Consider the following 16,772-nt stretch of genomic DNA (forward strand, 5'->3'; position numbering starts at 1 on the left):
ATTTGACGGAAATGATAAATTTGGGAAGTATTTATCTTTTTAAGCTAATCATGCATTTTTCTAGAAAAAAAATACGATATAACAGTTTCTGTTAAATCTCTGGCACAAGAACATCACAAATTTATTACTTCAAACTCTTCAGACTAATAACTATCCAGCAAAATAAAACACTATATCACCATACTACACCAAAACACTTTTATTTTTACACTGGACGCGCGTTTCGCTAACCATGTTAGCATCATCAGCAGATGATCGAGACTCCTATTGTGGTGATTTAGTGTTTTATTTTGCTGTGTAACACCAAAGGTTCCAACCCCCAACTGTAATAATAACTATCCATGTAACATGTTATGTTAACATGTATAATTTTAATCAATTATGACATGTTTCGACTATTTCGATTCCAAATAGCTTGGGAATTATTACTTATAGCTCATAGCGTTTTTTACCACGAGATATTTTTTACGTAAAAAATGACGGAAATGTATATCTTTTCACCAAAAAGTTATTACATTTCAAAACAGCTAACTAATATGTAAGTGGCGCCCCCTACAATTAGGGGGCATACTGACATCGAAATCGTATTTCTCACGTTAAAAAACACCAATTTTCATTCAAATATTGGCCTCACCTCAGAAATTATTTGGATAAAATTGAAATAAAAATGAAACTTCTTCACCCTGTATCTCCGAAACGATGCATTTAAGAACATAAAGGTATACGAACTTTTCTACTTATTTTTAACTGCAGAATATACTGCCGAAGTTTTAAGAATACAAGTCGGACCACACTGTATATTCAAATTCAAATGTCTGCTATAAAACATTAATTTCAGTTATATTACACCGTCAAGGATATAAAGCCAATCAACTCTTTTTCTCTTATTGAGCCCGTGCACCTTCTTCAAGCATCCTAAAAAAACAAACTCAATAGAAAGGAAAAATAAAACACTCAAACCGCAACTACTTGCACGTTTGTCATTCCTTAGGGATACTAGGGAGGACCAACAAAGAAGATATATAGCCATAAACATGGGTCCGACACCGAGCCGGGGCTTTTCTCTGATACCGGATAACTGAATACGTAAATACGGCTAAGGCTCTAAAAAGGCTATACGGCGTTGCGATCAACTTGGCGACTTCCTCAAGACGACGCCGCTCCCTGTACGCTCGTGAAGTCGAAGGAAATGGAGACGTGGATGTCTTTTTCTTATTTATGCAGTTGTGCTTAAAACAGACATTATTTTACTACAAGCTGCTAGTAGTGTTGTAATTCTAAATCATATTATGGATTTACGTGGATATGTCAACGCCATAAGTCTCCATCATCATATAAAAATAGCATGTCGTGTTATTTTTATGCCTTCTTTATTGCACCTATGAAATGTTCAATAGATTTGTCCTTCGCAAAGACCTTACTTTACACATGCGCACAATGACTAAAGAATACAAGGACATATAACACCCAAGACCAAATTGTTACCATGGCACCAAACAATGCCGTGGCCATATATTTTTCTTAACTTAGCTGCTTGAAGGGATATTTATATTTTTGATAAATGTTTTGACTACGCCTATGGTATAGGCGGGGTATCATTCTAATTAATTACGGAAAAAACGTATTAAAATGTTAACAAAAGGTACAAAACTAGTATCGCCGTATAGCACATATCAAGTACATATTATAGTATCAGAAAAATAATTACCAAATTCAATAAGAAAAAGGTGGAGTGGACTGTTTATTTACTTATAAAACGCAACTCCTGGCTTTTTCTTATCGTTGCCGTTTTTACACTTGAAAGCTGAACACATCACCATTGTAATAAAATTTATACAAAGTTCACTACACACAACAAATTATTAAAAATCTCTAAAATTGTCGCTGTTGACGAGTTGGTAACTCAACCCCAGGCTCCAAACTGATGGCGTCTAACATCACAAATTCTGCTGCAGCCCGTATATGGGCGTTACATGTCCTTGTATTCTTTAGTCATTGCATGCGAATTAAGAATTTATCATACTTCCAATATAATTACAAGTGTTGTGCAGTGCACAATTTTGTATTAATTTGTACAAAATATTGGGCAATACATTTGGAAATACTTGCCCAGTTTTATATTTTTTGCATTTGAATGCATTATTAATTTTGATTAACGACATATTTTTTGCTATTGTTAAAGTATCACATTTTCCGATAACTATTATCACCTTTTTCGTGGCATTGAACTAAATAAAGTTTGTGCTTCTTTACTATTTTAAAACAGCAAAAAATATAACGTTATTTAAATAAAAATTCTACCAATAACAATCAATCAAAGAATGAAAAAGAAATTAAATTGCCATTAAAACGCGTTTATTTTCTTACACTAACGTCGTCTAACTGTACCAGGTAAGAAAATTGGAAAAAGTTGATAAATAAAAAAAATTTTTATTTTCATAGGGGTATGTCCAGAAAATCGACAATCGAATTCTTTCAAATTAAATATCTGGGAAACTGTGCATTTTCGAAAATGTGTGTTTAAATGAGGCGAATATAGAGTTCCACTAGCTCTATCCATAGAGGCCTCACTGGCCGTTTAGCTACTTACCCTTTCCGAGAGGAAATATCCTATTTTTATTTACATCTTTTTTTTCTGCTGGTATAATTTAATATAGCGACCAAGCGCCAAAATTTTCGAAGTGACTTCCACGCTTAATTTCAACGTTAAGAGTCTAGCAAAATAAAAACACTAAATCACCACAATACACCAAAACACTTTTACTTTTACACTGGACGCGCGATGATTATAAAACTAATTTTATAATCATCTGCTGATGATGCTAACATGGTTAGCGAAACGCGCGTCCAGTGTAAAAGTAAAAGTCGGTAAAAGTGTTTTGGTGTATTGTGGTGATTTAGTGTTTTTATTTTGCTGTGTAACACCAAAGGTTCCAACCCTTAACTGTAATAAAGTTAAGAATCTAGTCACTAGTCCGAAAAAGTAGCAAAATAAGCTTTCGGCATTTAACGTTTTATGTAAAACTGGCTAGATATTTTTACACAAATTAACAAGAAAATTAGAGATAAAGGATTATACTATATCCGTATTGTAGCACATTTTTAGACAACTTCTTTATCTTTAAGATTTTGATGGTCAACAAAATATTCCTTATGTTTGGAAACATTTAAAGTTTCTCGAAAATAAAGACATAATTTAAAATTCCGTTACAATACGGAGATAGATTGAAGTTTAGTGATTACAGTGATATATAATTTATATGGTTTTGTAACAAATTGCTCGCTATTTTATGGCAAATGCTGAAGTGTTTGGAATTTTGGATGTGGCTTAACACGACAGGATCGAACTAAGCCTTAGACAGATTTCTGAAATATAATATATATTTCCTTCGGCCACACACCCGCTTTATCCGACCCCTGTAATAGACTCTTAACACCTTTAAAATTATTTAGAATCATAAAAAATAGGCCCCCTACTAAAAACGCACGGATTCTGGTAGCTATAACTACGGTAGAAACCAAAATACATAATACTATGACATAGCCACGATTTCAATGTTACTTCAATGCGATCGACATGAACGGTAACCGGGACGGCGTGAAATAAAGTAACCAGACAGTTCTGATTTCTGCCGTACCGAGCGCTGCTGTCGGAATTTTAAAACATCGGTTGAAATACACCCAGCCTGTCAGCGCCATTTTTAGTTTTTGCTTTTTCTATAGTAATAATCAGATCGCTTATATAAAATATTTAATACTCTATATAAAAAGCCTAATACTCTATCGATAATATTTTCTTTATCACGAAAACAATCGTGAAATCCACAGAGAACCGGAGATGAGCCGCAACTGGAGGACCACTCGATGTTCAATTATTTTTGAGTAGGTGTTTATATGACGGAAAGATGAACTTCGATTGTTATTCCGAGACTGATCCAATCATTGGAAATGCTCCTTTTAATGACACTAGCCTATTGGGGAAAAGAATATCAACGGCTGAATTTTCAGAGAAGTACATTTTTTCGTTTTCTTCTCGATTCTTTTCTAGCTGCATCTGTGCTAATGAGCGTTCGGAAAATTCAAAAATAGGAAAGAAATACAGGAAAATGTTAAAATCTAGGTCTTAATTTTATGTAAAACGGATAATATATTTTTACCGAACATCAATACATCGTCTCAGTCTTATAGAGATTTTTTAGAGAGTTAATAAAAAAAAGTTTTATTAACTTATATTTGTAAGTTATTACAAACAACAACGCCGAAAACTTCAATTTCAATAATGAAACGGAATTACAATGTATTTTTTATATTCTTTCTAAATAATGTAAACAATAATGGATTTTTTATAACTCCCATTCAATCTAAGTTTTATATAGCCGATGGGAAATGTACATTACTGAATTTCAATTTGTCGCCACCTCCGATCAAACCACAAATCCAGAGCTTTACGACCTAGTAAACTAAGGCTTACAGTTACCAAAAATGTCCTTTTATTTTCGCATCAGTTATTTCTCACAACGGATAGCGTTCATAATTTTGAGAGAGTCTTTATAAAAATATAGGGGAAAATAATTTGATTTTCTAAATTCAGCATGTGCCGCTTAAAACAAAAAAAAATCAATTAAAAGCTTTCCAAAAAATAATTATTTTTGGGTCCGGTGAACTATCCATCAGACACACGATTTTGGCATTTTCCTTTTGTTTTATCAAAACGTAACCATTTTTAGTAGCAATTTTAAATAAGAAAAAAAAACGGATTATACACCGAATTTCAAAATATTTTGATTTAATTTTAATACTATTACTTGACGTTACTGAGAATTTAAACACATAATTTGACATGACACAGCCAGAAGAAAAAGCAATGTTGTCACTTCTGTTAATCAAACAGAAAAAAAAACGAAAAAAAAAACAAAAAAGTGAAACCAAAACAACAAACCTAACCAACAAAACAATCTTACAATATATTTTAATTGCTAGAGGTATAGCTAGACATTAATCACACAGAAAAACAAAAAAAACTAAAGAGCGAAACCAAAGCAAAAACAAACACAAAAATCCAAACAAAAGCAATCAAAACATGCTGTAATTATTTGGATAGTTCAAAATTTGCATGGGATTTCCTATGCTCCCAATTAAGTTTTGTAAGTTATATTTACAACTTTCTTGTAGGTATTTTCTATCTTATAGAGAATATGCATGAAAAAAAGAAGAAAAATAACATAAATGCTTTTTTCTTGTTCTTCCTCTAATATATTTGAAATTCTAAACCGGATGTTGTTGATTTGGGCATATTTATTGTATCTCGAAATAAAACTCAGCATGAATAATTCACATTCCAGGACAAAGAGACCGCTCTAGGATGTTTTTGTAGCGGTTTATATCCAGCTATTTCCACAATATCACTCGCATTTTGCATCAGTTTATCAATAAACAATATTTAGTTAAATACTTATGATAAACTTAGAAGAATTCTAATATATGATTTATACACTTATACTATGTACATTAATACATCTTCTTTTTATAAGCTTCATTCAGAACCTCTAGATTAGTAGAATAAATTAGTGGTTTCAATTAGCGGGGAAGTTTGTTCCTCTAATTTCAAAGTAAGTATTCAGTACGTCAAAATTAGTAGTAGTAATTTTCAATTAGTAGAAAAAGTTAATAAACATTTAAATTTTGCGACTAATTATACTACAGAATTTGCGAGTAATGACATTGTCTTTGATTTATCCATCGTGAATATAAATTGTGGTTAGAAATCAAAATTTCATTGTTTTATAAGCTAATTATTATGATTTCTCTATGGATACAACTGACTACCGCAAGCTGTTGCTAGGATATTCTAGATATTAATTTTAATTGTGTTTTTTACGAAACCCTTCCTTTCCGTTATAACAGAAATAGTTTTTACGCGTAAAAAATAGTTTTTTGTATGTAACAAAGAGTTTTTTACAGCTATATAACAGCAATTATTAAATTATAACTGACAACAACATGATTCCTAATACATGAGTGTGCTTGGAATTAAATATAATTAGAGTAACTTTCCCCCCAAGCCCAAGTGTCGGTCACTTCTCTTTCTATTAATCACTTTGCGGCTTTTATATCCATCAGTGCGATGTAAACAGAAACGGTTTACTGAAACCCTTCCTTTCCGTTAGTTAATGAGCTAAGTACAATAGTAATAATTTATCTTCTTGATCACAGAGTTGTTGTTTTCAAGGTTCCTTCAGTTTAAGCCTTGTAAATTAAATAGTTTTTTTGGTAGGACTGAATGCTATGCTTTAATGATTTTTCAATTTTTTTTAATTAGTATTACAAAATTTTAAATAAAATATTAAATATATTCTGTTCAACCGATGTAATCATTGGCAGTGTCTAATAAGTGTAAATTCCATTATGATTATTGTTAGTTCCCAGTAGTTAATAAGCAGAAAAAAAAATCGTGGGTGTTTGGAAAGGCTTGAAAGGAAACAATATTTTTGCGACGTTTCGCGACTTTATTGTCGCTTCTTCAAGCACCAAAATATATATTAATCCACATTATGCCTACAAAGATTCATGGCGACTCCAACCGCCGACACTAAGACACATACAGACGTACATACGACACAAACCGAGCATCGATGTATATCGGGCCAAAAATATCCGTTAAGTTTCTGTTCGATTCGCCTGTATGTGTCTTAGTGTTGGCGGTTGGAGTCGCTATGAATGTTTGTAGACATAATGTGGATTAATATATGTTTTGGTGCCTGAAGAAGCGACAATAAAGTCGCGAAACGTCGCAAAAACATTGTTTCCTTTCAAGCCTTCCCAAACACCCACGATTTTTTTTCTGCATAAGTGTAAATATTTATTTGTATATTGTATATCCACTGAGAATTGGAGAAGTGGAATTTTCCTTTTGAGGGTATTCCAAGCTCCTGAATTGACGATTTTATTTATTGTCGCATTGACATATCTACCAATGACAATGAGCAGTGGTGATAGGTCTATAGAACGACCATCGCTGTTGTTGGGCAGGTTCTTATGGCTCCTGTGGTGCATATTCATGCCTGTCTCTGCATTTTGCACAGGTTTTGCCTTGCTTTTCGTTGCTTTAGTCAGCGCAAAATGTCAGTGGCGCAGCCGCATCTACTTCCAACAAGTCTTCTGCATATCATGAGAGCCATTTTAACTTCTCTGGTAAAGGTGTTTAGGTGTCTAAAAACTCTTCCTACTTATAGTTCAGTCATTGGGGATTTTTGCTTGGAAAAAAGTGCGGAAGTTTTGCAACTTTGCAGGTTTATAGGTTTTGGGGTCCCTAACTAAAATCCAGAAAATGCACATTTCCAGACTTGCCGCCGGCGCCGCCATCTTGCCAAGATGGCGCCCAAAATCGGTATTTTGTGAATATCTCGAAAACTATGCGTTTTTTGAGAAAATTTGAGGAGAGTAAAATTAAAGAGAATAAAATTTCCTATAAAAAAGGTTTTATGAAAATTTTCGCTAAAGTCAACCGTTTAGGCACAACATTCCTGGAAATTTTACAATTTTGCGTAAAATATGATATATTATTTATATTCGATTTTCCGAAACCAAATGTCGATTAGGGTTCACTAAAATTAGTTTTAGTTTAGTTTCTTCAATTTTGTCATAAAACAGTGGCGTATCATTAATTCGCTCATTAATTTATGAATAATTAATTTTAATTATTGAAAATGTGTACTTGTTTCCACACCACCCAAGAGGTAAAGTACATGGCGCGTTTATTTTAGACTGTACTTAAACTGCCGTTAAACGGTAGCTTACTAAAATGCCGTTAATAGGTATGACGTCGTGTATGAGACACACTTGACGGTTTTATAAAATATAGGAATTTTATAAGGACTAACCAACGCTATCCGCCCCACCAAATAACCAACTTAACCAACGCAACTAACCTTGACACTTGTAAAAAAATATAAAAGACAAATATAAATTAGTACAAAGCAACCAACCCCACCAAATAACCAACTAACCAATGAATTAACACCCTCCAAATAACCACGCTAACCAACCCGCCAAATAACTAAACCAATCCAACCAAAAAGAGTGAAACCAATGCAATAAGATCACCCTATAAACAAAAAAAATATAAAAAAGTCTTGGTCCGGCGTGAGATTTGAACCACGGACATTTCGCTCACGAAGCAATAGCCTCAGTCACGGAGCCACAGGTGCTCTTGCAAAATGCCTATCGCCAGGCATTACTTTCCGCCCACATCAACGACGTCATAATATCTATTAATGGCATTAAGTAGGCTACCGTTTAACGGCTGTTTAAGTACATCGTTTATTTTAACGTGATCTCCCCGGAATCCTATTCCACTAGATAAATTAAAAACTTTAACTTATCTGCACAAGCCCGACGGATCTGGCTCATTGATGTCAAAGTCGATCGTGTCTGCTGTGCTGGGCTCATCTGGGTGATCTCTCAATACGTCCAACTCTTCATCTTCAGCCGCCAGAGGGATATCTACAGGCTAGTCCAACTCCCCTTCATCAGATTCGTCGAGTGACACTTCAGTGACGTTGTCACAGAATTTCCCATTGCAGTATGCCCAAATCATGAACATTTTAATCCTGCTTTTCTGCATCCGCAGGCTTTACCATAGTTGTTGGTTTTGCATTTACAGGATAAAAATGCCAATAGGGATTTTGGAGCTGGATCTTTCAACGTTGTGACTGGAGTAATGCCTGTTATTGTTTTCTTCCAACCCCATTCTTCGGCATCTTTGGGACAACCAGACCAATGCTGAACCTGGTGGTAAGTTCGCAATGAATGCTCTCCAGCACGACAATTAATTATTCAGAAATTAATGGGCGAATTAATGATACGCCACTGTTTCATGACAACATTGAAGAAACTAAACTAAAACTAGTTTTAGTGAACACTAATCGACATTTGATTTCGGAAAATCGACTTTACACAAAATTGTAAAAATTCCAGTGATTTTATCCCTAAACGGTTGACTTTAGCGAAAATTTTCATATAGCCTTTTTCAAAATTTCCGGACTTTTTTCCTAGCAGGCCCCTTTTTTGATCCCCAATGACTGAACTATTATGTTTTATCTTAAGATTTTATAGTAACTACATTATTTAAGAGGAACTTAAACCCTGTAAATGCAACTAGAATGCAAAATCAAATTATAGCGTTTTCAGTAACGACCCTCAAATTATCGATCAAAATAAATCAGCAAAAGCACAGCCCCTGCTTAAAATGTAATTCGCCCCCTCAACATTGAAACATTAGGACTGGTAATTACTCACCACACTAAGACAAGTGTCTTGTCGACTTCTGTTTCTATTAATCACTTTGTCGCTTTTATTTAGACTATAAAGTAGACCGAAACCGTAACCCTCTGCTTTCAGTTAGGCTTGGAATGAGCCCAGGACAATAGTAATAATTTATTTTCTTTTGTAGCTTAGTATATTGAATTTAATTTGAGCTTGTGGTTGGAGGCGGTAATTTCTATTTCGTCGTTATAAAATTTTAAATAATAGAGGTATACAAAATCTCTCACAAGGAATATAATTAAAAGAGGCAAGTGCCTCGATTTAGAACATGTATGTTTAGGCTTGATGCATTCTTCGCCGGTGCTGCGACCATCGGAAAATATCGTAAACAACTAGAATATACAAATACACGGGTTTAAATAGCGAGTATACGAAAAAAAGTTTATATCATTATTCTAAAAGTGTTAGGAAGTATAATTTGTAAAAATTCTAAAAGAAAATTAAAAAAAAGTGAATATTTTGATATCTTCAGAAGGTCTAACTTATATATATTGGTGTATTATAATTTATTATTGAAGCGAATAAAACTTTTTAGTTCAACTACGGTAGTGAGCATAGCTATTTCGGCTATAAAATTTAATAAAAATATAGAAATTTTTTAAAGGTAGTTATAATTTTAGAAGATATACATAAAAAATTTAGGCACCAGTTAATTAAAAAAACAGTATACCATTAATATTACAAATTATATTTTATCCTCTCTTAGTATATGTCTATTTAATTTTTTGGTTATGTAATGAACACTTTCTTTACTCACTTGTTTCGTTGAACTGCTTGAAGTCATTTTTGCTGTTGATCAAATAGGTTTGAGAAGCTGTAAAGCTATACAATGTTGATTCGGGAATGTTATTGCACCCAACAACCACGTAATTACGCCCTCCTTTTTAACGCGTTAACATTTTTTCACATAACGCGACGCCCAGTTCGAGTTCTTTTCACTTATTTTTTTACTACCCGAAATAACATTACCTACATCACACAAACCTCGTACCTAAACAAACCAAACCAAACTTTTTTTTCATTATTAGACATTATTTATCATCAGCAATAATTTCCCAACTTAATGCGTATAGAAATGCTTATAGGTTAAGAATCACCCTGTAATACAGGGTGATTCTTAACTTACAGGGCCTGTATATTAATTTCCTGCTTTGCATTCCAATAGAACCGACTTATTTCTTTGTAAAATAAAATAAACTACTTTTGAATTAAAATGACAGACGCATCAATCTATCACTGTCAAGGACTTTCTCGTTGGTTTCTCGTTGAACAGACTATATATTAAGAAATACGGAATTCCAGGAAAATGTAACTATTTTATATTAAAAATAAAGACATTGAATGCTATATAGAGTATACATTGTCTAGTTTCTGCTGCTTAATTTTATCTGCCAGATGGCGATCGCTTTACTGCGTCCAGTTGATGTTTCCACTGAACACAGAAAACTCAATTTCGTAATTTATGTTTATTCTGCAACTTCCCCGAAATGTCAACGTCCTTCCCGGGACTGAGAAAACATTATAAGGGGGAACTCTTCCAACTAACTTAATTTTGTCTTTTTTTTTCTCTTCTTTAATTAAAACTGTCCAAGATCTTGACAGAGAGCACATGTTGCCATCCAAGGGCTGCAGATTATACAATTATGAATAGGCCTCAAGTGCGATATTAGTTTTACCAGTTTTATTATATTACTAAATAACTAATTTCTTATTAAATTTATAAAAAAGTATCTGGTAAACGTTAATGCCTAAGAATTATTAATTATTACATATTATTGTATGTGTACAGGGTACGTTTTTGGGGTGTACAATAATTATATGTGTACAATTTCCTGTTTTTGTGGTTTCTCGTTTATGTTTTTAGAGATACAAAGATGTGTGTTTCACATCACTGGTACTACTTTTTTGCAAAACTAAAGATACAACCTATATCCCCATATTATCATCAAATTATTTTTAATTAATAATTTAATATTACATTAATTATGTTTTTTAACTAAAAACTAAAAAAAAATCCAAAAAATGTGTTCGCAAAAAAACCTCATAATCGTGTTTCTGGGGTGGAAATATACTACCCCTAAAAATATTTAAACTTATTTAAGACGCACCCTGTATATTCGAAAATATTTTAATGTATATTGTAAAACAAGAAAATTATATAGGTAGATATATTTAAATTACCTGGCATTCTGTGGACCAACACTTTTGGCTTCATATGATGAACTTGCAGAAATTGCATGATCTGGTATTCTGCCTTCTTCCATACCAAGAGCTGATCTGCATTCTCCTGAAACATAATAATGATATAAACAAAAAGTTAAACGCAATATTCTCATATGACTAGTTAAAAGACCTACAATACACGCAACGATTTAATCAAACCCTTATTGTTACACTGAACCACAAATATCGGTACGAATATACAGTGAATGATTGTATTTAGATTACTTTTAAACTGAAATTATTTACAGAATAAATCGATTCCAGTACACACATACACATGTTATAGGTATATGTTACGGTTAAGGTCACATATTCGGTTAATATCGACATTACCAGGTTAATCTCGAAAATATACATACATACATACATACAGCCGTTACTCGCTGACGAGTATTCGACACACATAAAGAAAATGGTCACGCAAGGCGTTTTCTTTCATGAGCTTTTCTGTGACTGAAAAGCCCGATACGTGATGTTATCTGCCTACCGCACTCCGGACATTCAAAAATCTCATTGCTTTGTTGCCTCTCCACTTTCTGGTTGCCGCTGTTAACTGAGTTTACAACCCTTCTCCATTGAGTTCTATTGTGAGCTGCTTTTTCCCACTCATTCTGCATGTTAATTCCCTTTAAATTTTCGTGGAAAACGTCCTTGTATCTTTTCAGTTGTCCACCCGGCCTCCTCTTACCGTCCACAAGCTCACCGTAAAGCAGAGATTTTGGTATGCGGTTTTCTTGCATTCTGCATACGTGACCAGCCCATCTTAAGCGGGATTTTGTGACCATGACTTCAATACTCTCGCAGTTAGATTTTCAAGGACCGATACGTTTGAGACATGATGGAACCACCGGACTCTTAAGAGTTGTCTAAGGTGTCTCTGTTGCAACTTGTTCAATGCGTTCATGTGTCGGCGGTAAGGCACCCAGGTTTCGCTCCCATATATCATGGTGGGGATTATAATTGCTCGGTATACTGCAAGTTTTGTTTTTGTACTCAAGTCATGATTGTAGAAAACCCTGTCTTTCAACTTCCAGAATGCTCTTGAGGCGCTACTAATCCTGTGCTGAATTTCAGAGTCAATATTGGCCTTTTCCGAAATCAAACTGCCAAGGTAATTGAATTCCGCCACATATTCGAATAGTTCTTCTCCGATTTTTATAGCATTGTTGTGATCTTCCGGGGGAGTGCACATGATTTTAGTTTTGCCGATGTTCAGCTTAAGGCCCAAAGCCTCGTATGCCCAGGTATATGTGTTCAACATTTCTTGTAATTGTTGTACCGTTTTTGCAACTAGAGCGCAGTCGTCATACCTAATTGCCAGACGAATTCACCGGGTTTTAATACTTGCCTGACGCAAATAAAGATTTTAAATGAGCGCGACAAAAATGTCTTCTAGGTTAAATAGATGCTAAAATTTAAGAATAAACAAATTTCAAGTTGCCTAAAGGATGTTTTTTGGATTTATTTTTTTGCAAATGTAATGGGTTGCGCAGTAGCAAAATGACCACAAACCCCCTGCCCGACTTAGGATTCTGGGTTCACCAGTTAATAAACTTTAATTTTTTTGTTATTTTAACTTGCCTAAAATATGTTCTCTAAATATTTCGTCAGCTCTTAGACTAGATCAAATAAATAAAGAAAAGCTTTAGCACAGAATATTACAACAGACAAAAAATAAGCTATATACTTTAGTTAACACTAATTAAATAATAAGGAAACATTTTCTTTACCTGTAATAACATTCTTTGTCACAATAACCAAAATTTACAAACCAAAATAACAAATCAACGCGTCTCGAACGATAGTCTGAACGTTATTACATAACACCTATCGTCTCTGTTCTTTGTCTGATTTCCCTCTCCCTAGTTTGTGTGTAAATATTTAAAAAATCAATAATTATTTATGTATACAGAGTGTCTTAAAACTGAATGTTTTAAATTTAGAGAAATATGTTTATTTTTAAATAGGCGGGTAATCTCAATTACCTTCACAAGTTTTCTCTGTAATTATTCAAGTTAAGTTTTATATTCATTAAAAACCATGAATAATGATGGCATCATGGATTTCATGATTCCATCTCGATAAATAAGAAAATTGTTACTTTGACTTTGTATCACTTTTTGTCTAATTTTTACAACCATATTTATTTTTCTTTTAAAATTATTAACAAATTCAATAGATGTAATTGAATATAATATGACCCCATTAGATAAATATTTGAGTAACAAACGGAACTTAAAATTAAGAAGAAACAACAACAAGACATGCGTTATTCAATTTTATCAAAATAAATTAGTGGGTTAGAAAAATCAAATGAAATATTATTAATAGCGTTGCTCTAGTAACATCACGTTTACCATTATATAAATTAATAAAATTATAAATTCCGAACTATACTTCATAAATATAAATTGCAAATTTGTAATTTAAACTGCAAAATTTATTTAATGGCTGACCTTCTTATTGAATTTTATATATTTATATTTTAATATCAACATGGGCCATTGCTACTTTATATGCGAAAATATCAAATAATTGACGATTACATGCTATATATAATATGGAACTAACAAATGCAAAAATTCAATTCGGCAATAAAACATATCAAAATATAAATTATTAACAATGAATCTGCAAATATTACCATTTTATAATACTTATAAATTTTCTGTATTTAACGCAAACTAATAAAATATATTTTTATGAAAATTATGTTTGGTAATAATTATTGGAAAAACTGGAAATCGTCCTTTGTTCCTAAAAATTGGTATATGTACACCCTATTTTGGTGTTGTATAGATCACGAATCTGAACATTTTTTTGCGGTCTCTTAATGCGGTCATAATTAGCAAGCACACAAAACAGAGCAAAATATTCAAATCAATCAGATGAGTATTAAAAAAAAACAAAAATAAACAAAACAGTTAAGCCAAGCAATCATTGCTAGAGCTAGAGCTAGACATTAACCTAATTCTACCAATTATTTTATTAAAAACTTATAATCAACCGAAAAAGACGTGGCAATGTTGCAAATTTCTAGATTTATTTCTCTCATTGCATAGGAGAGACAAAGATGCATATATGAAATGCCAAACTTCCATCTTGTCTCAATTTTCTTTGTTTAATTTGTTAAGAAAAATGTTTTTCAGTAAAAAAATATTACTTTGTAACGGCTTAAATTACGAAAAATCCATTGTTTAAATAAATTTTCGTTTTTCTGAAATACGGTATAATACCGCTAAAAAAAGTTAAAATTCGTCAAAATATAGGATGTATTACAATTTTTTATCAAAAAGAAACGATTTCCAGTTTTTCTGCTTTAAAAAGAAATTATAGGTACTCTACCGGACCGTAGAGGTGTGTAGTTCGTACAATGTACTATTCCGACCCCGGAATGAAAGGAACTAGTTCCTGGTTTCTCAAAGAACTAGTTCCTCAGGACCTATTCCGAGATCGAGACTGTGACCGATATAGAATAATATGCGACGGCGACGGATCGGCTAGCGCGCGTAGCACAATGGTAAGCAGGAGTGGGGGTGTCAGCCGTACATTATCGGATCCGGACCTAGAGAAACTAAACCACAGAATATACTAACGAAAAAGAAGCCCAAGTTCCATGTAATAAATCGGTTCCATTTTCGTAACGCCATCTCTCGACATAGCTGACATTAACAAGTTAGCCAAAGGGGTGCGGGGCCGGGGGGAATTGTAAAATACACTTTTTTATTTTAATTATTTTTATTCGCTATTTGCAATTTTATTTTTAAAACATATTATGTGAAACAATCACATAATATGTCTTAAAAATAAAATCACAAACGGAAACAAAAGGAATTAAATTATCTGAAAATCTACAAAGTTTATTGATAAAAAAGTTAGGCTATGCAAATTGATATATTAAGTATAACCTCTTCATTGTTAAACAAACATTAACAAATCATAACATATCAGATCATAGAACTAAAAAAAGTACTATTACATAAAAACAGGTGATACAATACTTCAAAATTAATTTTAACATAATATCAAAACCGAAAAATCAAACTGCAAACACAACCACACTTATCACAACAGAAATTAACACACACTTCCGCGGCAAATGTCCAAGAAAGACTGATCATTCTGATTGGTCCTGGTCCGGTCGTAGCTCACGTCGTATTGTCGGTAAGCAAAATCCCTGTTTATTATCCCTGTATCCAAAATTTTGACGATCAGCGCCATCATCCGTCTTAATTGGGAAACTTTTGCTGGAACCATTTTTAATATTTCACTTACATGGCCCTGAACTAAACTAAATAGACTAGTTTACGTACGAACGGATCGGGCCAGCGCGATCGATGCTAAGCAGGAGTGGGAAATGCCAGCCGTATGCCGTATGTTATCGGATCCGGACCTAAAGGAACTAGAGGAACTAAATAAAATACTAGTTTACGTATGGATCGGCCAGCGCGATTGATGCTAGGCAGGCGTGGGGAGTGCCAGCCGTATGTTATCGGATCCCGACATAGAGGAACTATTAAAAGACTAGTTCACGGGAATCTATTCAGTCGGCAGATCCGAGATATAATACAAGGCGACGATGATGGATTCGGCCTTGTCTATTGCCACATCCGGACCTAAAGGAACTAAATAAAAGACTAGTTACTAGTTTACGTATGGATCAGCCAGCGCGATTGATGCTAGGCAGGAGTGGGGAGTGCCTGTTTTTTAAATATATTATGGGAATGTTTCACTTTAGGTCCCTAAAATTAAGAAATATCTTATAAAACGAAGTAGATATTCTGAATTTTTAGACAAAAACAAGAAGCTTGAAGTGAGGAAAAATAAAAATGCAATTTTCCGTAAAATGTTTGTAATATTTCTCGCTCCATTTGATTTGTGATATGGTTTTTTAAATTCTGATTTGGATTTTTTTTTTATTTTTTTTCATCTGCAATAAAACTTACCTATATGTTTTTAACATACACAATTACAAGTCTCGTTATATCTCCGTACATTATAAAAATTATACAGATCATACTGTGAATAGTTCTGACTGACAACGAAACGCATTAGCAAGCAAGGGGGATGTCAATGTTACTCGGGAACTATTGTGAACTAAAGACCTAGTTCAAGGAACTATTCCTCTGGAGGAACTAGAACTAAGGAACTAGTTCCTCCCAAGGAACTAGAATTCCCACCTCTACTCTACCGCAACCGGTGGATTGCATCCCAAAAGTGGATCA

The 16,772-nt window shown here is 33.4% G+C and overlaps 1 protein-coding gene across 1 annotated transcript in view; it reads right to left on the bottom strand.

The window, feature by feature from the left end:
• LOC115887290 (discoidin domain-containing receptor 2-like) overlaps positions 1-16,772 on the bottom strand; it is a 523,559-nt gene that overhangs the window by 374,024 nt on the left and 132,763 nt on the right. Inside the window, exon 4 of the mRNA XM_030906681.1 lies at positions 11,506-11,611. Coding sequence (XP_030762541.1) covers positions 11,506-11,611 — 106 coding nt within the window. The remainder of the gene's footprint in view (positions 1-11,505; positions 11,612-16,772) is intronic.

This window comes from Sitophilus oryzae, unplaced genomic scaffold (assembly GCF_002938485.1).
Source record: "Sitophilus oryzae breed Bouriz unplaced genomic scaffold, Soryzae_2.0 scaffold_562_pilon_pilon, whole genome shotgun sequence".
Classification (NCBI taxonomy): Eukaryota; Metazoa; Arthropoda; class Insecta; order Coleoptera; family Curculionidae; genus Sitophilus; species Sitophilus oryzae.